The sequence below is a fragment of the Antedon bifida genome, chromosome 2, assembly GCF_963402885.1.
Source record: "Antedon bifida chromosome 2, ecAntBifi1.1, whole genome shotgun sequence".
NCBI classification, from domain to species: Eukaryota; Metazoa; Echinodermata; class Crinoidea; order Comatulida; family Antedonidae; genus Antedon; species Antedon bifida.
In genome coordinates, this window is record NC_136227.1 from 25,038,403 (window position 1) to 25,066,308 (window position 27,906).

The 27,906-nt window shown below is 33.0% G+C and overlaps 2 protein-coding genes across 3 annotated transcripts in view; one reads left to right on the forward strand and one right to left on the reverse strand.

Annotated features, from left to right (window-relative positions):
- The window catches only part of LOC144834555 (uncharacterized), a 258,410-nt gene that overhangs the window by 99,034 nt on the left and 131,470 nt on the right, over positions 1–27,906 (reverse strand). The gene's annotated exons all lie outside the window — the stretch shown is intronic.
- On the forward strand, positions 84–27,741 carry LOC144836080 (adipolin-like). 2 transcript variants are annotated; one of them, XR_013611145.1, is made up of 9 exons: positions 84–899; positions 20,343–20,468; positions 22,484–22,595; positions 23,456–23,496; positions 24,488–24,652; positions 25,098–25,300; positions 25,781–25,859; positions 26,237–27,399; positions 27,485–27,741. XR_013611145.1 is itself a non-coding variant. In XM_078691264.1 (8 exons), the coding sequence occupies exons 1-8, from the start codon at positions 768–770 to the stop codon at positions 26,333–26,335; spliced, it is 957 nt and encodes a 318-aa protein (XP_078547390.1). In that variant the 5' UTR covers positions 84–767; the 3' UTR covers positions 26,336–27,445. The 2 variants fall into 2 exon arrangements, 1 of the variants encoding a protein (XP_078547390.1); XM_078691264.1 differs by lacking the exon at positions 27,485–27,741 and having other exon boundaries at positions 26,237–27,445.

The window sequence follows — 27,906 nt, forward strand, 5'->3', positions numbered from 1 at the left end:
TAGAAGTAAAATAGTCCCATCTGCGCGATCACGGCTTATTGGCTTATAAATGCCTACTGTGAAAACGCAGTCCATTGTCATTTAGCTTGGGGAGGTTCGGCTAACTGTCGTCACATTTGATTTGGCCGTCATTATTCTGATTTTTTCCTGTCAAATCGACAACTTTATTTATACTCACGTCCTTCTAGGAATATTATTTTGAAATAACTATGTTTGGACTATTAACTTGTTGAAAAAAATTATTTTGATATAACGTGGAATTATACACTTTTTGAAGAAACCTCGTGAATGGTGTATTTAAGTATACGGTATTGCAACAAATGGTCTTGAATTATACGTAATTTGTATTCATTGAAGCGTGTAAATCACCACCACTGGAAGTCGCACTTCTCGGATGAATCGTGTCATTAGTGATTTTATAAACATAAGTTGCGACAGAGCAAATTAAGCGTGATTTTACAAATTAATAACACCAGTCCAAATCTTGTTGATGTTGAGGGACATTTAGACAAGGGTATTTTTAAAACTGTATTAGACCAGATGCAAGAAGGATACCGTACGCTTGTATTAAATCAATTCGAACGAAAGGAAAGGATTATATTATAGAAGGACAAGACGAACGTTTGATCTGATACTAATTACAATCTTGAACCAGGAGATTTTTTTTTTGAGATCCTTCAGAGATTTTGGATTTTTTTTTGTCATAGCCAGGTATTATATAACTGTCTATAGGATCTTCGGAATTTGTACGATTAAATAGTGGCGGCATGAGGTTTTACTTATCTCTGTGGATCATCTTCCTTTTACCATATTGCTATGGTAACCCAATGGAGTATTTGAAGGAAAATGGTTACCCGGAAGATAGCGATGGAGAGGACTACGAAAGTTATGCATCCATAGTAAGAATCACTTTGTTGTCTTTTTATCTTATATTAGTTCTAAGCCTACTTTAATGTTTATAAAGTTATATTTAGCAACAAGTTAGACTTCAATGGTTAAATCTCGTACACAATTTGTCAAGAAAAAATAAATAATTTAAAATTTATACACTAAACATTACTTAAAACAGATCATAATTTTCATAAAAACATACTATAGGCCTACTATACACATGAATATATTATATTACACCCACCTTACTACATTTATATAGGGTTAATAAAGTAATATTCATATCGTGATTTGTGTACTTCTATAATTAAGTCAATATACGGTACCGATTAAAACAAAAATGTGGTAAATTGTGGTTTCTAATACCAAGTTAAGTAGACGGACATGGCATGAATTCGGAACTCTGTGACCTTACTTTATTCTTAAACTTACTTAGTAGTATTTGGTAGTAACACAGGACACGGTAATCAATTGTTTCAATATTTATAATTCATTAGTCGTTGGTTATCAAGTCAGTCAACATTGAGCAATTTTCCTGACGCCGTAACTATTTACACGTGGTTACAGTTTTAGTACTGTACCGTATCGTACATTTTCTATTTCTCTCTTTATGTCCTTATTGTCAATTAAAGCATCTACGGGTAAATAACTTTTATGATAACAATACCGTTTTCACACTTGATCTATGTGTGTATGTTGTAGGCCTACCATAGTATTAAAATGTTGTATTGTTGCCTGTAATAAGATTAAACTTGCAGTAACACCTGTTCCGATAACGGACACGATATAAAATAGGTGTACGTGCAAGGTATTCTTAAAGAGACCTACAGTAAGGTAACTAACTTATTTCACCCCACTTTACGTAACGGATTCACGGTTAATTTGTGGATTTTATAATCGTTGGGGCACGTTTCTATTTCTATCTATCTTGGGTCTATTTCCATTATAGCTGTGACATAATTATGTAGAAAATTAAATTCTAATTCCGCTTTTATAGAACGTGACCGTAAATGGCCTATGTTTTCTCAACTTCCGTAGTAAACATAACGGTACTACACGACAGTGTAGGCCTACATGATGGTTGAAGTTAAACTGAAAATGTTAACCATTTGAATATTTCGGTAATCTCTTAACTTAAATTGTGTTGTTTTATTCGTGAACCTACGCACTTTTGGTTCAATTAATTTATCAATTGAACCAAAAAGCGTAGGTTTTTTTAATGACTTTAGTTCCACTAGTTTACTGTTCGGTGTTATGTTTACTACGGTACGGAAGTTGGAGAAAACTTATTACGTTCCGTAAAATTGAAATTATAGACTTCTACATAATTCTTTTTAGACATTTTGACGTTATATTATGATTTTTTGAGAAATTCTGTCTTCTCTATCGATGGAATTTACTTTTATATTGTTCTCTGTGGGCTTTGGTCATCTGAGTTGACCAGAAAATGAATAATAGAAAGAATGTAGTTGGAAAAAAAAGTACGAAATTCGTGTTATGTTACTCGAAAGGTCTTTTTACGTTGGAATTTTAAATGCTTGGCACGGTACATACTTTACATAGGCCTATTGCACAACATGTTTAAACTATTAATATTTAAGTTAGGCCTACTTTAATACAGTTCTTCGCACAGAATAATTATTATTTTTGAGTCTAAGAACTATATAATTTGAAATAAATTCCTCTAAGAGTAATGAATGCATGTTGGCCACCTGCCATTTGACTTTCTTTATAGCCAATTGACGCATTAGCTACTCCTGTTCACACTTTTTACCCCTAAGCCCATCATTGCTCTATTCATCGGAGAACAAAGGCAAAAGATCAGTGAATAATGAGACTCTTTTCTGACCTCTCAAACCCCTGTCTCTTTCATTACTACGGGCTAGAAACATCTTCAGTAATACTATTAGCACCACTGCCGCGAAGAAAGACACTTCTTTTAGTGATTCACCAAAGTATGTTGACATTTCGAATAAAGAACAGGAACCAGGGATTCACTCTGTACAGAATAAGAACTCCGATTGCAATTAGTGTGCTTTCCAATACGAGGTTTTAAATCCAACAGATTACTATAAGCTCGGAAAGGACAGCTTTATTAGCGCTGTGAGATTTAGATTGGTTAGTCAGCAGGGTTCGTCAGATTTTATGATCAATTTTGTAATTCATATTAACCGCCAAAGTATCATTTTAACCTTCCATTCAAATTCAATTCAAATACTGATACAATCAACGTTGAGTACGAATTATTATGATCTACCCTTTTCGCTGTTCTGCAATAGATAACATCTAGGAATTCTCGCCGGTTAACTCTTAATTCGGAGGGTGTTACAATTAGTTATTTATCAGCATTTTATCGAACGTTCATAAAGAGGTTATGCTTACTATGGCGCCTAAACCATGTCTCAAATATATTTTGAGCATAATAATTACGGTATTATTTTAATGTAATAAAACCATTTCCAAGTACATCAATCAACCCTATTTCTATATGTAAACATGAACTGTAATAGGTTATTTGAGAGAATATCATTTATATTAAGTGAATTTTGTTATTTCGTAATTTATGAGTTTGTTCTTGGCAGCCGGATCTGTATTTTAAACCGGATTCTAAAATTACGGCAAGACCAACGCGTGCCTCTGCCGCGAATGGCAGGCGGCAACACGGCTTGCAGATCATTATCATCTGTGGTGCAGCCGACGCGTGTCTATTTGCCCTCGTCAATTATTTTCAAAAAATTCTATAGGATTAAAGTTTCAGCATTTTTTCCCTCAAATATTGGCTATCATAGACCTGTTGATATAAAGTTTGCGGTACACCACGTATATTTAGATTTAAGTTTCTTATAGACCTACTATACATCACTTTCTACAATAGGCCTATTATATAGGCCTAGCCAGGCATGCTCTAACCATGTTCTAAAGAAGAGATGAGGTTTGCTAGCCGGGTAACCAAAATTATGATTGCATGAAACGTTCTTTCTTGTACATTTGTATGTAGGCCTAAATTTAGCTAAGATGCAAGCTATCGATGTATTCACTTTTTATCCGGGCCTCGTGAAAGTTACCGTATATTACCCTGAATGACGTTTATATTCGTATTGTGTGTTGGTCTGACCATGACGGCGCATGAAATAATGTTATTATTTTATGGTGAAAAACAAATATTTATTAAAAGTAATTTAAATGTATCTACTTGGTAATTTAATTAAATGTGGCTTTTGTGAACGTCGTACGGAGCTTACTGCGCGCACGTACAGACACCAGGAGATGTCCATTTTATGAATTGTAATACTTATTAAATATTGTACAAAATCGGCTACCTGGGTTTTGGTGCTGAGATGCATGTGGAGAGAAACTACTAACTATTAATGCTTTCGATGCTACTGTCTACATTAGGAATCATATTGCAAATGATGTTTGATATAGTACTGCGGAGTGCGAAATACTTCGCGGTGTATGTTGTTAAAACGTCATTACGTGAGCAAAACCTAAAGTGCCTAACCCTCAATATACTCATATCTCACGTCTTAGAAATAAAAGCATGCAGAGCAAATAGAATTAAGTCAATAGGTTGATGTCATCAACATTTTTGATACTTTAAAATCATATCATTAAAGCCTACAAATAATGAATGTTTGTTTATACGTTAAATGGGAAGAATACTTTACTTTTAAAAGTTTTAACATACAAAACGGTCATTATTGTTTTATACCTACTTGTCTAATTAAACTTTTATTCAATTAATCCGCTCCTTCCATCTTGAATTTAATGATGTCGACGGTTTGGTGGAGGCGATTTTGGCCGCGGAGTATTTTAATAGGCCTATGGGCTTCGAACGCAGAAGTTCAATCACCAGCTTCCTTTTACAAACACTGTCGTGTAATAGAACTATTGAATAGAACTGATATCGTACAATAAAACGAATACTAAATAGTACGTCATACGCAATTACCCAATCAAATGAGATGGATACGGTATGCCTACAGTGTTGTTATAATGTCTCATTACATTTCTGGTAACGAAAACGTGATGATTTTTACCCAATAAATATTGTAAGGCCTATATTAACAGGCCATAACTTACTCTGAATACAACTAAGAGCCAAAGCATAGATGAATTAGCTAACATAGTTCTGATTCATCTAATGATATCAAGACAAATTAGCATAACTTAAACACCGGAAGTTATAAAATGAAAAATAGGTCAGATTCGTGTATCACTATGGATTCTACATTAAATAACATCATTTTACATTCTCATCACTGATTTCAATCGAACAAATTAAGTTTGAAATTGAGGATGACAAAGTCACCGTATACTAGCACAACCTATGATACAAATGTTTATATATAGGCCTAAATGTATAAGTCACTATAGCATTGGCCTGCAGCAGCGTTAAGCAGGTTCCTCAAAGAGAACCTTTAGAAGGCCTGTGCAAAATGCAAAAACAGTAAAAAGATACAATGATAATTTCTTTTAAACAAACAGATAAGATGACATATTTTTATTCATTAGCGAGAAAAAGAAAAACAGAAATTGATAACTATTTATCGTTTTTCCCCCAAACAATAAGTAGGCCTAGCATTGGGATAAAAGGCCTTTTTAAATGAATTATTTATTTTCAACTGAAAACTAACAATAGACCTAAATGAAAAAAATCCTATAGAGAATCGCAACAATGTGCCACCGACAAATTACACACATGATACTAATTATATTTGAGAATGAGGAGAAAGCAAAAATTGTTTATTGTTTTAGATTATCATATTGGTATCTTTATCTGTATTCTAATTTGATACAACTCCAACAATTTCAAACCATGTTATTAGTCACGTGTGTGTTTCTCTACAAAATAACGTGATGTAAAACAATAGGCCTACATAGAATTGATTTTGGAATTAAAGCTGTTTTTCTATTATGTGATTTATTAATATATATTTATTTTAATTGAAAAATAGTACTATACAGTAATCTACGTAAATTAATGGTAAAGGTACGAAAAATATCATGAAAATTGACAAATAAAATAAAATTCCGACGAACTATGGCTCAAACCCGAGAAAATAGACCACATTCCTGAGGGAGGGTAGACCTCTGTGTTCATGGGTGCTATGTGTAATCTAAATTGACATGGCATGGTTAAATAGGATAACCTATTTTCGATATTAACATCAAATGGTTTACCGTGTTTCTGATCGACATGTTTTAGTTGTAATTGCTGTGTTTTACAACATCGGTACATTAAACATACAGGTGGTCAGTTGCATGATTGTCCAAATTTTAATACCAGGTGTCAACACGTTGTCTGGTGAACATCACCTGCCGAAAGTCACCTGACATAGACACATGGAAAGTGTCATATTTCACGTCAAAGTTTTCATATTTGTAACTATATCACAAAGGTATTGCTTAACTTTTAGACGTCTCGTGGGAAACTGCCGTTGATTATGATAGTCATCTAGATACGATGTAACGGAAATTGTGAACTGTTCTGTTCTGGAAATGGTCAGCGTGTTTTCTTGATTTTCTAATGTTTTTGTCCATTGTATCTGTAAGGTGAGGACATTGGTCCAATAATTAAGTCTGTCTATAATTAATCAGACTGGATGTTGATTGAGTAGATATCTTGTTGTTAGATGATTGACAGCTGCTCTAGTTGACTGACAGTTCCATTTTTGTTCAAATATCATGATAAGAATAAACATTTTCTAAAAGGATGATTGGTGGTAACCACCATAATTTTTAATTACTCTAATTAATATAGTTAATCTAATAGTGTATATTAGTTTCTGTACCGTACCCACATGATTCTACTCGTGACAAAGCTGACAACTTTTTCAGATATTTTGTTTTCCATTTATAGTGTGGCATTAAAATGGACTATCTAACCATGGACCTACACATTAATTTATAGGTAAATGATCTAACAAAAAAACTATTTAACAATTATCTTTTCAGGACAATCTATCTTTAAAAACTGAATAAAAGTAGGTTTTACAGTAGGCCTAAGCATCTTCTAGACACAAGTCATTGAATGATGTAATGCACTAGAAAAGCATTAAGGAATTGGAAGAGCACGCCATATCCACTTATTAAAATACACTCCAGTCATACACTCGATGATTTGAACCTTCCAAGAACCATAAATGAAATCACCTTCGTTTTCTCTATTATTGCGTAATCAGAGCAATTTAATTGTTACAAAATCTCATCATGGTATTGAATCGAAGTTGCCCTGTTCATTAAAATCTTCAAATATATGTGTCATCCACTTGTGAAGCCAGTGACGTGTTTCCTAATTAGATCTTTCTTTGAAGTATCGTACTTTATGAATGAGGATAATCAATTTTACAAGGTCACGCTCTTGTGCGTACAAACCGGAAGTGAATAGTGCGCTCATCTAGCAGTGCACTCAAGCGTGCCATTTTATTGTGAAAAATAAATTTTCTTCTACGTTCACATATCAACATTTTACATTCTGGAACACCCTGACTTGTTAATGTAAAATTAATTTGCTTATATATTTGGCCTATTATGTTGTTAACTTTTTTGTTTTTAAGGTAATTTATTTACTTACTGAAAGGATTGTTACAAATAATCAACGAAATTGATGAATCTGATTTTATTAATTAGCTTGATAGTCATATCATCTTAAAAAATTAAAATTGTATCAAATTAGTAAGATCAAGCGGTCAGCTTTTTCACAGAAAAGTGTGTAGGCCTTTCATACTTTACTGAAAGGATTGTTACAAATAATCAACGAAATTGATGAATCTGATTTTATTAATTAGCTTGATAGTCATATCATCTTAAAAAATTAAAATTGTATCAAATTAGTAAGATCAAGCGGTCAGCTTTTTCACAGAAAAGTGTGTAGGCCTTTCATACTTTACTGAAAGGATTGTTACAAATAATCAACGAAATTGATGAATCTGATTTTATTAATTAGCTTGATAGTCATATCATCTTAAAAAATTAAAATTGTATCAAATTAGTAAGATCAAGCGGTCAGCTTTTGCACAGAAAAGTGTGTAGGCCTTTCATACTTTACTTCTATCTGCCTATACCTACGATAACTTATGGTCGATTTACTCCTATAAGAAGTACTACTTTTCTGCTTTGGAATAGATGTTATATTATGTACCTCAAAAAATAATTGTTAAAGCGCAAACTGTCTTGACTCCCGGTCACCTCATCCCCTGTACTGTCTAGTGTTAAGGCCAACATTTTTTCAATCATTATAAGCGCAGATATTGCACTTTAGTGGACAGAGTAATGTATACGGTAGTTCTAATCTTGATGCATTGTTACCGTACATGTTATAACTAAACTTTACTATATATTTTGACTTGGCATCGATACAACACAATAATATACCGGTTATCACCAATTCCACCCCTAAACTTATCTCTCCGGAATGTTAATTGATCTAACCAATTATAAGTATACATTTCTACTGCAATGCGTATCACGAATATTTTTGGGTAAAGTTAGGCCTAAACGGTTTATATTTGTACAGATTCTCCTGTTTTTTAGGTCCGTCCAATTGCAATCGATTTATGCAATCTAATTCTATTATATACCATTATTAAACATTTTGTGCTATTAGGATTGATTACTTGTTCTTTTATGATAAATCAATAACCACGTGGGTCTGTTTTGCAAAACATCGTTGGCGCCATGTCTATTATCAGAAAGCAATTAGGCCTATAATATAATATTCGTACCTACTGTTAATATTTGTTATTCAACTTGATTACAATATAAGATGTAACAGTGGGTATATAAATTTCTACTTCGGTCAATATTTAAAGTTGGTATATCTGTCTGTAACAACATAGGCCTATGTGTTAAAATATACCCCAATTCCTTGAATTTGGATACACTAATGACCCTCTTCTTCCAAAAAGAATTAAAGAAACTTTATGTTCAGGAAAAAAATGCGTTGAAAAGCGACGCGAATAATCACATACTAAAAAAGTATATTCAAAATATATATATAATTATTAAGGTTTTTTTTTCATGAACATTGCTTGTTAAAAAAAACAAAAAAAGCGAAACTTATTAGTTACCTGAACAACTGTATAAATACAATTTAAATGTTATTTGAAACACTATACGGTACATAAGTTGTAATATTATAAATATTATTTTAATGTGCAATATTCGTATACAGTATACTATGAAAAAAAATTCAAATAACCTTTTTACAAATTGTTTTTGTTAATTTATACAAATGTTTATATTTGTATAATTTCAATCATGTTCCGTCGAACCAGTAATTATGCTAATTAGATACTAATTGAAATGTAGTAGAGTGTGTGTCTATCATGAATTAATGTTGATAATTATAATGTGTGCTTACGATTAATCGCAGTCTTTATTTTCTTGACTGGCGATCATAAAATTGTACATAGTACTATTGTAACTACGTTATCCTCAAAACATGAATTTCTCATAACAATGTCATTTTCCGATATATTGATTTGTATCATCATCTGTGTGTTATTGGAATAATTACTACATGGACCGTACCTGCTACATGTCCAGCCCGGGGCGTAGCCTTCGGATGAGGGTCAAGAAGCCTGCTCTTATCGATAGGGATGGACGGATGTCCTGGCGAGCGATTCATGCCGTTTTAAGTTACATATTTTAAATTAGTGGCCTAATTGAACCGCATGCTATTGACTAGATATCTCATGGTCGGTGTTAGTGAACTATTGTTTGTTGTAGTAATTGGGTTAAAATTTGAAATGTCCTGCTAACAAGAACCGGCATTCTAGCGCCCCCAGGTGGATTTCTCTAGTTGAGATTGAAAAGACAAAATATCGTCATGTTTGCGCACTTCAACTATCTGTTTATATAAATATAACATGATATTTTGCTAGCAGGTCAAGTAAGCAAAACATAGGTGAAGTTTTATTAAATTATCGATATTCTTGCTGGCATAACACGATAAGATTATAAGATAATAAACAACATGTAAAATCAACATTTGAAAGCAGGGTGAGAATAATGTGCAAATATTCTCTAATATGTGTATTTATTGAATAAATATACATTATTTCATCGGTCTACTTTAATACAATGTATTATGGTACTGTTAGGAAAGGTTTATATGGATACTATTATATCAGTTTATTTTGTCTTTTGTACTTTTCTTGTGAGATGAATTCCAAATCAGTGCCACTATTCGGATTGGACATTAAGACGTTGGTCTGATGGGATGTGAATCTGTATAACGAATAACATTATTTAATATGCGGGTATGCAATTTGAAAGAAATTATTAGGCTCTCTTTCTCTCCACGGCAACCATGACTGAGACAATCCTACTCCTTTTATTATCTTTATCGTGCATTGTTTTATGCATATTGGCCGACAGCTTCACGTCCTATCCGAAGAACGTGGCCGTGAGAATAAAGTGTTTTTTTCCTAAGGACACAAACAACATGGCACAAAATAGTTTCTGGCACATCAGTCCAATATTCCTTCCTTACGTCATGTCGTCACACAAGATCATTTGCAAATCGGAATGTCGTTTTTCTCGCATATCGTTCAAACTTTTGTTAGAATCAATATTAATCTGTAATTTCAGAACATAAGCACAATGACTTGTAAGGCTTAGGTAATTTTTGTTAAAAGTCTGAAGTTACCTTTCTTGTAAAATAGTTTAATTGTCACATGTCTGCAGTTAAGTCTGTTGTCGTTGTTTGTTAATCATTTTGGCAAACAAGTTCTAACAATTTTTAACAATGTGGACAGTGTGGTTCATCATACCGTAGGCCACTAAATAATGAAAGGGTTATTCCAATTAGGCCTACGCTTAATCAATGGGTTCCTGGCAACAACACGAAACTTCTTTTAAAGATCCGGATAAAAATGCCAATACGATCGTGTTGTACATGAGTATTTCATTTTATACATTGGTTTACGATTATTTTAACAAATGTTTAGGACACAAAAATAGAATGACAAAAACTCTGGATTTGTAATGGTTTCTGATGATTTCATTGACTCTCATTCTCCAGCGAATGAAATATGTGTAAACAATACACGGTTTTACTGTATCGTCCTCATCTGTGGAAATAATGATGTGCCCGAATAATCGTGTATCCCCTCACAGATTCAAGATTCAAATAACATTCCTTCGAGTTATATTAGTCATCCACTGGGCCATGATCGAACATCGTGTGCAAAAGTTGTAGGCCTACTCAGTTTTTCCATGTATTTGTTTCATTCGTCCTATGTTGGTTGAGGGAATTGTATTCTTCTCTTATAATATGAGTTATTGCATGTGTCAGTCTAACGGTGACATGGACTGACCCGGCGTTTAAAGTGGCACTGCAGAGCGACGCAAATTATATCGCACATCTTCATAGGCGTTAATCAGACCAGTCTTTTCTGAGCAGACTATAAATTAACGAAACTTCAAGGTCAGACAAGTACAATCATTATCATTAATTAATTACTATAAATATCGCACCATGCTTCAAATGGAAACCATTAATGTCTAATTCCACTAATTTGCTTAATTACTTCTACATGGAACTCGAATATAACGGATGCCAATCATTACGTCACATTTTATAAGCGTTATCTTGAACGTTATTACCGATAAGTTTACAACTCCCTGGTAATACGTTCTTCTCAATTAGGTATACATTATGTATTCATGATGAATAGACTAACATAGCAGACTAGGCCCTATGTCATAAAACAACATCAGTCTTTTGAAAGTAACTGCAACTAAAATATGAACAATAGCTCCAATTGGAAATGAACGAACATCATCTGTCCCCAAAGCATCATCTCTACCACCAGTTCTTATAGGCCTACAAATAAATAATACCAATTCTGAAGTTTTTTTTTTACTACATTGGTCCTTCATAGAAGGAAATCATGGGACGATGCAATTTTCTGTTCCAGAAAACGTTAAAGTCCGGAAACGAATTTTATAATCTACAGAACTTGCAATGCAAAATTGGAACCGGAAATTATTAATCATGTATACCTATGTATGTATCTGCTCTATTTCCTCTATGTTTGTTCAGAATTGTGATTAATCCGTTCATATAGAAAACCAAATGTTTTCATAATTCAAATAGCATAATAATAATAATGCTTAACAGGATTTTTAGGCCTGTCATATTGGATCTTATCCAACGTAGCCCTACTTTGCCGAATCATAGGCCTATGTACATTTTCCTAAATGAAATTGTTAAAATATGTTGAAATTATATGACGTTTATAAATTCCAAGAAGATATTCAATTAGAAATATATAGCTGGATCTAAAAATTGTCTACATCAAATCCGTAAAATACTGTAAAAAGTAAGTACAATGGGTAGGCCTACAGTATAGTACTAATAGTAGTGTTTGTGAATCAAATGCAAAATCATTCCTTGTTGATTCAGTGGCTCTTCTTACCAGATGTAATGTGCATTACGTCGGCATTACAATAGATAGATCTGTGTATGTTGGGTATAGGCCTACTTTAACATGTTTTAAACGGATAGGTTAATGTACTTAGGCCTATACTTAAATAAGAAGAAAGTGTTACAAGACATATAGTATTCTATATTAAGCCCATTAATCTCTGATTTAGTCAAAGTGTTTAGCAGTTGTTGGATTCATTTTAAGTGTTAATTTGCAGACCAGAGAGTGATTGCTCTATTTAGCGGCTTGTCAACATCCCCTTCTTGGCACGGCAAAACCCGTGGGCTTAACATTTCGTCGACGAAACCAATGTGAAAACCAAACTGAAATCTGGGTCTTACGATTGACGACACAAGCCAAATTAAAGAATTTAAAATCAAAATGTAGACTTACAGTCTACCCTGTAGCCTTCGGTAACTAATAATAATTAATTTGCTGATGATAGTTAATTGTGATGGTATGAGGAACAGTGGGGATTTTATACATTGCTTTGTGCCCCAGACGCTGTTGATCCGGGTGGTGTTGTAAACATGCTTGTTATGGGGTAAACTCATTGGCTACACTGTACACATTTATAATGGGCCAATAGATTGGCAATACTGTAGGCTTACTACCAGTTAGGACAAAACATTTTCTCGATACTTTTCGTTGACAATACCGGTTTCTCACAGTACCTTTGATACCAATGAACATGAAACTAAAATGTTCCTTCAGTCAATAAGTTAAATGATAATTACGAAAAATCATTTAAACCGTTTATGCTGGTTCGATGCAAATTTACAAATGAAGGAATGAACATACTAAAGAACGTTATGCATCCAATAAATTCATAAAATCAACATTTGTTTTCCAATTCCAATGATTTAGTTTAATATCTGCAGTATAGAAATATAAATGAGTATTGTAGCTTACTGCAAAATGTTTGGTTTGGTCACAATTTTTTTTTCTGCATACATAATTAGGCCTATTCGCAACATTTAATTAATTTCAAGGTGTGAGATGAGTATCTAATATTACTATTGTTCTATCTGATATAACATATTTTATGGTAGCCTATACAAAAATATTACAATATTGCCTCGACAGAATACTAGACTGCTACAAAATTGAATATTACAGATATAATTTGGTAAAAATAATTGTAATCCAAATATTGCGTATATAAGCTTAACATGTTTTGCTTGTTGTTCACGTTCATTTATTTTTCTATCAATTTAGGCTAAGTCAACTAACGTATAAAACAACATGCATTTATATAAGAGGTACCGGGATTAATTTATGTTAAACACAGTTTGGGCATCACTGTGTCCAACCAAATGGACGTTATTTGCCTATCCCGGACTAGGATACTTGAAAACTAGGCCTATTAAGTTAGGCCAGTTTGTCAATTAAATTTGTTCACGACACTAACCCCTTTCTGTTTCACAAAAAGAGTATCCTCATAGTAATGCTCTTTATTTAAACATTATATTATAGATATATTTTGTTTTTAAAAGTTCGCACATCCAACGATAATCAGAGTTTATTTTAGGTAGCAGTTCCTAATTTCATAAGTTACCCTCTCAAACATTTTGCGTAATTTTAATCCTACTCAAACTAACTTTGAAACGTTCCAACGTCTAACAAAGGCGATCGTGACTTAAGAAAACAACCACGTGTAACTTATTTATTCCTCGTAAATAATAGAAATATCTATAGCCTCTTGAAGTCCCTACGATAATACTTATGTACATTTTTGTGTTCTTTTGCGTGTTTCTGTCGTATATTTACTTATTTTACAATAATGGATCGGTCGTCAAGGGACAGGCGGAGCAGAGCACATTGGCGCCAAAATTACTGCGTTCGTGTTGGAATACAACCTCGTTGCTAGGTAACTTTTTATGACACGATAACAGTTTTTAAAACTCTTCAGAAATTAGAATGATTGAGTTGCTTAGTAATTTGTTAAGGTAGTCTGGGCCAATTTGGCGCCGCCTGCTACTAAACACACAGTTGTGATGTGATATAAACATGATCTTGAGAACGGCAATGTTCCCATTAAGTTCCCCTTTTTTTTCAATACACTTTAAAGAGGCATATAGCACTAGATAATTTTGTCTTTTATAAATATATATTATTCATTGTAACAACATCTAGGCCTAACACAAAACGTGTAATTATTTATAGAAAAGGCAGTTCAGGGTAACTATAGGCCTACCACTGTACTAGGGTCTAAAAAACGCATTTTCTAATATAAGTCAAATTAAGACCCCATTTACACTTACGATTTAGGCCGGCCCTGGGTCGGCCCTGGGTCGGCAATTGATAAGTGTAAATACTCCAAAAAGTTAGGCTTATACACTTCAGGTACGTCAAAGCACCGGGTCCCTTGTGATTGGGTTTGTACTGATGCTAAGTGTTTTCAGCAACTTGTTTATTCATGATAGTAAACCGATTCACATGTAATTTCTTATCCCAGAATCGTATTTCTTTTAGGCAAACTTTTGGATCTTCTGAAACAACAAGGTTCGGATGTATGATATCATATGCTATGAGAATAGTTTGCAGGTGTTCAAACAGTTTAGCATTTCCGCTAAGAAAATATGAAAATAAATGAATGCCATTGAAAGTAAGGAAAATGTCCTCTACGGTATTGGAAAAAACATGTATTACTTCGTATGGTGCGCAATTGTGCTTGTACAGCTACACGTATTAGGCCTATAATAATGTTCAATGAATTCGACCCTAAACCACCTCGATCCCTGTCAACTCGGCCAATTCCTGCGCCAAATCAAATATGCCTATTTAAATTAATGCGTCCCAAATCGGTTCTAAACCACATCATTCCCTGTCAACTCAGCCGGTTCCTGTGCCAAATCAAATAATGAACGCACTCATAATATAGTGTCCGTTAAAAAATATGTTGCTGTTAACGATGTTGATAATTATCGATATTAAATTAATTTCTGCTGGCCCTTTCAGTTGTTAAAGTTACTCTATTAATTTGGGTTTAACTGATACCTGCTGAGTAGCATCACAACGATGCAGTATTGTAATGATGTTTGTGAATGTGGCTGATTCATTTTTAGATTTGACTAGAGCCCCTAATAAATTATGAAATAGGTTGCATGAGCGATGCGGTACACTCTCGGGTTTATTTACATTATTGTCTAGTTCAATATTCAATATTCTCTTAAAACCTGCACACCAACCTCTTAATCTTAATTAAGACTATTGGACTATCCCTATAAAGGCACTATTAGTAGGCCTGTAACAGTACGTACTTTTCTTTTTCATATTTTCTATTCCTATTTTCCTAAGCACATTAAAAATTTTTTTTTTTTTCATTTTATATATGATAAGATAACTTACCTAACCTAAAGTAATAGAAACAAGGCCAACAGCCATTAAGTCGCGTGCTACAATGCATAGTGATACCGGACCGACAGACAGACCGACCGACCGACATAGTGAATTATAGAGTCGCGTACACGCGACTAAAAATGAAAAAAAAAACATATTGACTTTATCTTTTTCCACACAGTCTTACTTGGACTTCCTAATAGTAATACTATAATAAGAAAATACCAAAAAAATAGTTTTTAAAATAGGTTACTATTATTGATATTATTACAGTTGTGTCTTTTTCTACATTCTTTGTATCGCCGCAGGTTAAATACCGTACATGATTCTAACTGAACTCATATGTCAATACAATTTAAAATATGACGAATTAAAACTGACAGGCTGCCTGGTAAATACTACCTTGACAAGATACAGATGTCTTGCATAATTTTTCAGTGCTATGTATGATATAGATTGACGTTCGCTATTAATACGTAATTTTTGTTTTCTGAACTAATTTAAGGACGAACAAAAATAAGGTCACAAAATGGTCCTGCTTATTTAGATGGGTCTCAGATTCTTTTATTGGTATTCACAATTATATAACAGAACATAAAAACATAACAGCATAATGTTGGTCTCAAATTACTTGTCCATTAAGGTCTTTCACGGGATAAATGTAAACATACTGTAGTAAGGTTAGTAAGGAAATGTTGTTTATACATTTTCCATATTTTTAAGGATCTCGATTGCATTAAGTTAAATATCTTTTCCATGTTTCAAGTTAAAGATGTATTGTCCCTTGAAACACAAAAAATGAAGGTCAAAATATTCTAAATTTAAATTGGCTACATCAAAGTAATATTAAAGTTATTTGCTTTAAGTCGAAAATTCGAGCCAAAAACAACAAGTTTACGTAATTAACAGGTAAATTAATTTGATTACATTTCGTCTGGAAAATCGTCGTGAGCGAAAGTTAACAAAGATTTCAAACCACGAGTATGCATTATGCATGATGATAATTAGGATTGTTTACAATCACGATTGAGAAGGTGTTTTCACACAAATCGCGAGGAAGTTTTATGATTATGCATATACAGAGTAGCCAAACAAGCGCGTTGCATTATGAGATATGTTTTGATCGAAAATTTTGACTGGAAGTCAAAGTTATTTTTTGAAAAAAAAAATGTCTGTATTTCAGTTAAATTATTTTTTTTTCGACTAATTTTTGGTGAAAGTTAATAACTATTATGATACTTCAAAATGACCCACTTTTTTTCGAAATCTTTTTTTTTTTTGGAATTAGTCATTGGTTGAAGACACTGATTTTTACTTACTGTCGCGAAATTCAACTTTTATTCAACAAATTTAAAACTGTCAAGAATAACATTTTTGTAATCACAATCATGTTAATCGATGATTAGTCTGATATGTTATTGAACTCTGAATATCACATGACTAACGTCAGTGACTTGAGTGCCAGATGACATCACCTTCTTTCTTTTAATCATTACAGTTCTAATTAATGGTGTTAATATTAATCTGGCATCATACACAAATATTTGAATCATCACTTACTTCAATTCAATTGAGACCTTGACATTCACACAGAGTACTTTCCGATTGTGGTTAGATTTCTGTGCTATTCTTTTCAAAGAAATCGTCTATTAACATCGATACGGTGTTTAGTGACAGACCTTTGATTATCAAAGCTTTTTAAAAAATGAAATTTAAACGGTTTGTTTTATGAAATTGCATCAATATCTATAAATATAAAATATTTATATTGTTAGGCCTAAGTTATAACAATAACTCGAGCGTAATTTTCTAAAACAATTTTATTTATGTAGGCCTATTGTTACCCTTATAATTGTATTAGTTTCACCCACACCTCCATAATTTAATGTATAAATCCAATACATCAGCATCCTCATCTGACAGTACAGTAGCCTACATGAGACAAAATAAAGCTCGATTGAATATACAGACGGCTATGTTGCGTGTGTAGCGCAGTACCGTAGCCTACTCCGTTCGCACGCGTAGTTTTCTTAAAATCCGAAAAGATGTGTTCAATATTTTTCTTGTAAATCAGCGAATTAGTGTGAACGGTTCTATACTTAAACACTAACCCTTGGTGTGAAAGTAGCTTAATATAGGTTATAGAGCGATTCGGAATCTGGCTCGGTGTGAACGTACGGTAGCTTATTTAGTTACAGTACCGCTTCGAAATCCGGCTCGGTGTGAACGTAGCTTATTTCGTTACAGTCCCGATTCCGAATCCGGCTCGTTGTGAACGTAGCTAGATAGGTTACAGTACCGCTTCGGAATCCGGCTCGGCGTTAACGTAGCTTATTTTACAGTACCGGCTCGGGGTGAACGTTGCTTAAGTTACAGTACCGCTTCGGATCCGGCTCGGTGTGGACGTAGCTTAATAGGTTACAGTACCGCTTCGGAATCCGGCTCGGTGTGAACGTACGGTAGCTTATTAAGTTACAGTCCCGCTTCGGAATCCGGCTCGGTGTGAACGTAGCTTATTTCGTTACAGTCCCGATTCCGAATCCGGTTCGTTGTGAACGTAGCTAGATAGGTTACAGTACCGCTTCGGAATCCGGCTCGGCGTTAACGTAGCTTATTTTACAGTACCGGCTCGGGGTGAACGTTGCTTAAGTTACAGTACCGCTTCGGATCCGGCTCGGTGTGGACGTAGCTTAATAGGTTACAGTACCGCTTCGGAATCCGGCTCGGTGTGAACGTACGGTAGCTTATTAAGTTACAGTACCGCTTCGGAATCCGGCTCGGTGTGAACGTATATCTTAATAAGTTACAGTACCGAATCGGAATCCGGCTCGATGTGAACGTAGCTTAATAAGTTACAGTACGGTACTGCATCGGATTCCGGGCTGGGTAAATTTCAGTACCGCTTAGTGTACCGTATTACAATTGTGGTTTCAATATTATGTCCACATAATGGTATCTGAATCTTAACATCACTAAACTTTATTTTCCTTTCAATTGAGAATAATAGTATTTTGTACCAACAATTAACTGTAAGAGACCACAAACTTAACATTATCGATACAATCTGCATGGAATAAAACGAGTTATTTAGTAGGTGTTTTTCCAAGCCGTTTCGTTGGCCTCTGTGGAATTCGAATTAGTATACAAAACCTACAAAGGTGCCATACGGACAGATATTTTAAATTGATTAGGTAACTGATTTATTTAGGATAGATTTTATGATGAAATCTAGCAACTTCAAAGATATTCACCGGCGGTACGTGTGAGAAATCCGACGCAGCTGCGTGTACAACTAAATTAGTGTTGATTAATATTATTATTACGTTAGGTAATTATAAACACTTTAAAACAACCTGTGTAAATTTGAAACTATTTGAAAACGTGTTAGAAAAGCTTATGATAGTAGTACAAGTTAGAGGTTGAACGTCGTTTTCCCAAAAATCGAGTTCAGGAACATGAAAACATACGGTAGTGATTATGGAAAATATGTGAATCGTAAGATATTGGCTTTAGTATTCAATTCTTTCTAATTCCAACTTTAATTTTTTTAATAAATAGCCTTCCCATACGTTGTTTTATTCTATCTTTATTTTTACATTTGTCGGTTTCTTCAATATGCTCTCGATTATTCAGTTGGACCTATACTGTATTATAACATTTAGGATATGGTAATATGCCAAGTAAGATCATCCCATAATTAGAAGGGCCTTGTATTTGAATAGTAATGTTATTATGAATTTAATATAATATCCACGACACCATATAAATTATAATATTATAGTTTTTCCTGTTTTTCTTTGTTTTACTTTAAAATCTATATAAACTATATAGGCCTATATTATGTATGCGACTGTCGCTGCCGCAGATTAAACTTTTGTGAATCACTTATAATCTTGTGCCGATTGACGTTATGTTCGCTTTCACGATCGCGACCGAGATTTATTCTAACAATTAGCAATTTATACATTCTTTAGTTTTTCCTCCAAATTCACAATGTAGGCCTAACAATCGTTATCCCCATTCCTTCGCGACACTATAATTGGCCATTATAACGAGCAATTTAGGAGGTGTCACTAATCCCCTCTTATAAGGCCTAAAGCAGTACAGGTATAGCAAATCCACCAAGTTGCTATACATTCCAAAGTTACACCTAATCAATCCTAAGATTTTAAAGAGTTTAAAGGTGAACGTATTAGCACCTTCTTTAGTAAATAGATAAAGCATTTATCGGGTTAATGAATATATGTTTTTATTTGTTCATTTGTTCATTAATTCGTTCATTTGTTTTCTTTCTTCCTTCATTCACTCCTTTCTTTATTCATTCGTTTTATTACGCATTCACTAGTGTCTCTATTCCTTTATTTTTATCCGTTTTTTGTGTTTCTTATACTTATAGTAGATTCGTTCATTCTTTTCTTTCTTCATTAATTAGTTCGTTTCTTTGTTCGTTCGTTTCTTTATTCGTTCTTTCGTCTCTTTATTCGTCCGTAATTCTTTATTCGTTCGATCATTTCTTTAGTCATCCATACGTTTCTTTCTTCGCTCATACTTCATTTCTTTATTTTCATTCATTTCTTATTCGTTCATTCGTTTTATTCCTTCATTTGTTTTTTTATTCGTTCATGATCTTTATTCATTTTTGAATTGATGTTTTGTATTTTATTTCTGTAGGGAACAGAAAAGGCTCCCAGTCGGAAAGTTGATCCTCATGGAAGCTGGTTGTCGTTTGTACGACATTCGTCCAATAATGCAGATAACAACAAGAAGGCAGAGAAAAAGAAAAAAGACAGAACATTGGTAAGAAAGAATTATTTAAATTAAATTAATTTCTAAAATTATAAAATATGTAGGCCTAAAGCATGATGCGTGATATATTATTGATCTACGGAAATAAATATGGTTGTTTTTATTCTTTTATTGAATATAATAGTTAGTGTATTCATTTTGACAAAACAATTGTATGGTGGGGAGGGATTATACAGTGGGTAGGGGGGTAGGGGTCTACTTGAAAATTTGTTTAATTAGTCACCGGAGGCATTGTCAATCATAAGTGCCTTAAGCTAGGCCTAAAGATATGAATTATAATACAGTACTGTATAATATTATAATTAATAGACACAAAATATTATCAAATTATTGTCCGGACAGAAGTGATAAACTGTGTCTTATATTAGCACATACAGCATAGTTGCTACGATAACCCGAGTAATTGTTCAAATTCCTTTGAATTTGAGTGTTTAGTGGAAAAAATATGAAAATGCGTTTCTTTAATTTGTTAATATTAATTGATCCAATTTAAATATCATGTTCAACAAATCGTTAAATTAATTCGGATATCTGTAATATACTATGTACGTGGTGAGTCAAGGTCAACGCTCTCAAATTATGGGGCACAAATTCAGGAGGTCAAAGCAAGATACACAATTATTATCAAAATGAATTATTGAATTGAGCACATAGAATACAGCACATTTTTTGTCAGTAAAATAAGCAGTAAATGAAATATGGTACAAGCTATCGTTGGGATTCACTATTTTGAGATTGATAGGCCAATTTAAAATATGGCAATATTATTTCTTGATGAGGTACTTTGGATTAGTTGTTGTGATGACACCAACATGAGGATGATAGTTTGAAACAAGTTTAGTCATACCTTGAAATGTAGTGACGACCGCAACTTCAATGAAAAATTATATACGATTTTTTTATAACTAATAACAAGACTAACTAATATTTTAATATTTGCTTTATCATCGGGAATGAAAAAAAGATGCTTTAATTAAATTAATAATACAATTGTCTAGAAGTTTCACAATTAATTCAATGGTTTCGTTTCTGATCTTCCTTTACATTGGAGATAGTGTGGTAACTGTAGAGTTCAAATTACTTTGCATATTTTTCACTTCAACAGAAATGAATATAACTTTATAAGAATAAGAGGGGAACAAGCAATGCCATTATACATCTGTGGTCTATTGACCCGCAATACAAAACTATATATTTGACTGAAATTATTATGATTCTACTATCTGATCTACTACGACGGTAACTATCTGTAAAGTGTTCGCGGAAAGTGGAAATTAAGTACCGACCAATTTGTTTGCTAATTAGATAAGGATATATTGGTTGCGGTTAAATGGGCAGTCCTGGTGAGCCACTGGTCTGCAATTTCAACATACAAATCGTACTTGGTGAAAGATATTTTATTTCTTAGCCTATGCACTTTTTAAAGGACAAGTTGTCCAAGCGTTATGCTATATAGCATCTCCGATACTCGCCCACACAGAGTTCATGACTGAATAAACGCGCAGTCATCCTCGAACGAACATTTTTAACAGTTGCCCAATTTTTCAACCTAAATATATTTGACTTTGTTTCTAAATTTACCTTTGAGCTAAGCTTATTAAATGATCGAATCCAAGGGTAATGGCTCGTAAGGTCGCCGACATAAAGTGTTATTGTGTTGTAATTATAGATCTAATATGCCGAGCGCTGGTTGCTATCGTAGTACTAACAATCTAATTATTAGGACCATGTGATTTGCTTTGTCATAATCTTATACTCTTGCTACAATATATGGCAAGATACTTATATACAGTCTAATAGGCCTAATTAATGCGTTATGTTACCTATACGGTATATTACAAATTCGTAAAAGTACACATAAAAACGTATCCTATTCGTATTACTGTAAAATAACTGCAAAATAATCACTTTTCATCAAAATATCTAGGAATACTGGACACTTCATGTGAGGCAACACTGCCTGCCAGTGCACAATTAATACTTATTTTATATTCGATTATTTTTAGCATGGCCCACCTGGTCCCGAAGGACCACCTGGTCCACGTGGTCCCCCTGGTCCCCCAGGAGGCAAGGTAACAAAAGAAGAGCTAATGGACGAATTCAAAGAAATGATCAGAGGTAAGGTTTTATTTTAATATTCTGTCTCATTTTTATAAATCAATGACAATCGATTCTCGATATTGTACCTCTACCCAGTAGGACATTCCGTAATATAGCACATAACCTAACCCTTCCTTGATACTGGTAAAACAGTGTCATATGTGGAGACTGTGTTCTCTGTCTGAATAGGGATGTAGGTAGTGGCAAAACATAACGGGAAAGTTACCCCTTAATCCGGGTGTTTCTTAATAGGATGTCCTAAAGGACAGGTTCTACTGGATAACTAATTAATACTTTATAATATGTAAACAATTAATATTTTTCGTTCTTTATTTCAATATCTCTTTTTTTATCATAATTATTCATATTATTCATATCATTTCGATATAATTTATCACAAAACAAAAGTTATATATTTTAATGACGCATAGAGTATTTAAGGAGGGATCTAAGTAATAATTGTACAATCTTTCAACGGTTCAGATTGTTGAAATAAGAAACAATCTTGGCCTAGAAAAGTTAAGTCTCAGTGGCGCCATACTTGCTCCTCAATGACAATGATTCAAATGTATTATTTTAACGACATACATCTTTATTAATTTTTAACAACTGTTATATTATATTAAAACTGTGTAACAACTCAGCACAATTGTAAACTTCGTATTTATGCAATATTTATAAAATAGCTTATCCATCCTGTAATTGGCGAATTGCTCGCTGTTGGATGTAGGAAAGATATTGTTAAAATGCATTATAATGTAAAATGATCATTCCTCTATTCCCGATTTTCTTAGTGGGTTTAACATTTTTTTTCGGACACAGACACTGATATTCACTAAAAATGGAAATAATTTGATTAATTTTTTATTTTTTCACAGAAGCAGCTGAGAGACGAGCTCAAATCTTAATGCAAGAAAAGGTAAGAATTATCATTTTATTATGTTCATAAAAATATAAATTATGTTTTTTTTTTAATGATTTGATTTTGCTTCCTCTGAGGTTTGAATCAATACTTAAATTCTCGAGAAAAAAATAAATTTACCGTACCAACTGTGTGTATTTCTTGTTTTCGATAGACAGTGAACAACTCATGTTATTTGAATGAATAAATCATATTGGTTTGATTCTAGTATAGGCCTAATTCTTATTCGTTATTTTTCTTTTTTATTAACTTAATTCTCCAAAGTTGTTTCCGTGTAACTTCCCAGGGAAAGTAAATTACGCTACCAACAATGGTTATAAAAAGTTTTATCAGATAGAGGGCGCATTAACGAGTACAGTTATTATCGGAATACAGTAAAACTTGTGTTTTATAATAAAATATTTGTCCATATCATTTCATTTATGCTGCCAGAAACGGTTTAATAAAAGTTGTATCAGACAGAGGGCGCAATAAAGATTACCATTATCGGGATAAATAAAAACAATAATATTTTAACAAATGAATGTTTATAAATGCAATTGGGCAAATAAGTAATGAGATGAAAGATAAAAAGGTTATATTTAAATTTACTAGGCGAAGCACGAATTTAAACATTCATATTTTCAGTTTCATATTCAGTGTTTTCTGAAAGTTCAAAATAACGAAAATCGGCTAAATTCATTCGTACCTTAGGCCTATTTACAACACATCTGATTTGTTACAATAACATAAAGTTCACTGGTCTCCCATACCCACAATGAACTCAGAGATTTATGACGTTTATACATACGTCATTCTGTTAACTAATAACTAATCACGCATAACGGATTATAATTAGCGTAATCACAATTTGACTTTACCGTTGGATTTAGCGATTTGCTCCATTGATATTAAGCCACTGATACCAACAGAATGGTTTTCAATAATTTGCCTTTGGATTAATAAATATAATAAACATGATTGATATTATGATTTGTTTTAATTTCAGTGTCCTGATTGTAAAGTGAACAGCACCCAGACATGGTTACCCGAAGTAGCAGATTCTGATTTGCTTCCAGCTCGTGTGCCTATTCCTATCGCCTACCATTGTAAACTAAAAGGAAGTGTGACTGTACATAAGAAAAGCTTTGTCGAAATCGCAAATTATCAAATGGTAAATTGTTAAATAAATTTATAAAGTTGTCATTAAAAAATAAATATTAATAATAATTATTATTTTTATTACCGTAACGTAAAATAAACTAACCTGGAATATTCTCTAATCTGGTATACTGTACATTTTTCATTTATTTTATATTGGTTTTTTTATTGATAATTCCACTAAATTGTTTTATTTGTTTTATAAAAATTGTTTCTGATTTCAAGGAAACAGTTTGTATTTCGTTACATCTTCATCTTCCAATCTCAAGAACCAACGGCAATAAACTTTTTTTGCCTGTTTTCAATCATTGCATTTTTATTCTTACATTTCTTGTTTTGTTTATTTCAAATCCAATTTTGCTTTCATTATCATTTTGCAGGCCCTAGTATTTTTCTATAACCACAAATATTATATATTTCATGTCGATATTTTAAATTACCTTCCATCTTTTTTGCAGCCATTCGGAGGAGGATCGTTCAAACGTGGCGATGGCTTAGATTTGATAACAGGACGATATACAGCAGAAAGGACTGGTATATACCAATTATCGGCAAATATGCATATCAATCATCCAACATCCAAGAAAAGATTACGAGAATTAAAAAATAGGGATCATATCAGGATTCTAATCTGTATTGATTCACTTTGTCACAGACACACGTGAGTTTTATTGAAGTTTGTACTTACATTCATAATAATGTAAGCATATCTAATTAAAGCGCAACTCGCACTCCCACGCCCGCGATATTTCTTTATATATTACATACATACATTACATAAGTTGGGGGCCCTGCCCCGCCGCCAGAATTTCGTTTCGTATTTTTATTCTATTTTTACACAGAAAATAAACACCCACCTGTATGCTTCACAATTTTCACCATCATACCTATTCAGTGGATTTATTATTTGAAGATATATTTATATATTATAAATGTACATGCATTACATACTGAATAGTAATTGATTTAGATACAATTATCATTTCAATCATGGAAACGAAAATGCTTGGATTTGACGTTAATACTAATCTCTATCCTTAAAAACAGTGACGAATGAATCGCAGATACAATAACGTCCCAGCTCTCCTTCTCTTCTCCTTCTCAAATATTTAGTTTAAAAAATGTTATTTATTATGTATAGGTCATTGGAATATATATCCGGTCTTTCAAGCAACAGTCGTGTGTTTACCGTCTCATTAAGTGGTCTTCTAAAACTAGAGGTAAGGTGACTTATGCATATGGACAAAATAGATCTTTTAACAATAGTATATACGCAAACTAAGACTATTTAGAATGGTTGCTGTTGCTTACGTAGCTCGATGAGTGCTAGTCAACAGAACACAATATGCACAAATGCGAATTGACCAATGACAAGCGGCAGTTCGAATATGTTATCGCTTGTGATTGGTCAAATTACCTGCGTTGTGCTTACTTCCTTGTGTTGTGTCCTATGTGGGAACCAAGATGTTTTATTTAAAAATAATGTCCTGTATTTATTGATACGGAAGTCTCTGAAGACTATATTCGCAATTAGCGTATTAGCGTACGTACGTCATCATTATTACTATATTTTAATAAAAATAATGTTTTGTTTTAGGAACATCAGTATGCATCAATATACGTCGATAACAGTTCAGGAATGACGATAACAATTCAAAGTGGCTCTGATTTCTCAGGAATGTTATTAGGACAATAAGGAGGTATTCACTGCGCATGTCAATTAAGCACAACCAGGCACCTATCACTCAGCAGACAGATGAATATTGATTGGCTAAATGGTGGTTGAATCTAATTGGTGGAATGTTAGGACTACCACGAACTATGATAATAGTCGATTCTGATTGGTTGAATGTTTGCAAAAAGGGCTAAACATAATACAATTGTACGTGGTGATAACTGAGGTTCAAAAATAAATGTCATCAACATGTAATTATGGAATTGAGGTCAGGATCGACGATTTAATATCAGAGTGAACTGACGGATTCAGTATGATGATGAATACTTGATGCAGTTAATATTTCTGAAGCGGGTATTGTGTTGTAAAACAGGGTAAACGACAAAAAAAAACATATTTTAATTTCATAGTCACTGTATTGTTATTGTACAAAAACCATGTGTAGTATATAAATAATTAAGTTATTAATTAACATGGACACAATTTGTTTGTCTTTGATGTTAATGAATAAGCAGTATTATTATTTAAACTTATTATTTTCACTATATATTGGAAACGGCAATTACCTCTATCTATCAATATGTTAAATTTGAAGGGAAAACATGTTTGCGGAAAAAAAAGCCCAGAATACACAAATATGAATACCCCGCTAGACTAGGCAGGCAGACTACATTTAATATTGAAGACTACTAGGCAACTACGCGAATATATTTCTCTACATAGAAAGAAAAGCATATGTTGTTATTTTCTCTCTATAACGACAAATGTCCTCCTAAGATCAATTAGTATTTTGTCCCAATAAGCCTACTACCTAATCAGTTATTGTCTTTCCCTGCGCGAGCTTATCACGCTGGGACGCTTTGTTTATTGTTTCTACCTTGTGTGAAAAGAGGCTTGCTGATAAATAAAAAAATAATGTATATAAATATCGTTATTGTTCATGACCATTGATACAACCTACTCGATCTATGTCCATGCTTATATACCCGCCCTCTAGATTGTCCTAATTTATGCAATAATCTCTGCCTGCTGAGACGTCGAAGATTTAAAATTTCGCGCGCCTACTTGTAAATTATATTTTATAAGTAAGTAACGCTACAAAATACAATAAAGATAGTACAGTTATTGTAAGGAAGGGAAAAAATAATTTTTCAAAACTGCATAAATAAGTGGTCTTTAAAAACGTGACAGAATGTGAATCACATAATTAATATTATATATTATTATCAAAATAATTGGCCAGTCGTTGAATAAGCAAGAATGTTACTACTTAGTTTAGAATAAGTTAAGTTTATCTCATCACAATCAACAATGCGATAAAATCGTTTTGATACCGATTGATCAAAGTTATTTTAAGAAAGCATATTTATAAAATCCATGAATGTAAATATATATATGCTTGTTCATTTTGTATATTATAAATATTATGCATGATTCATCTACTTGCGATGAGATGTAAAATATGAAGTATAAAAAAATAAAGATATTCATGAATATTGAATGACTTTCATAGCTGCGCTGTGTGTCATTAATTTATAATTGTTACTTCTTTTTGCCTTAATGACTCAAGTAGTCAGTCTACCAACATCAAA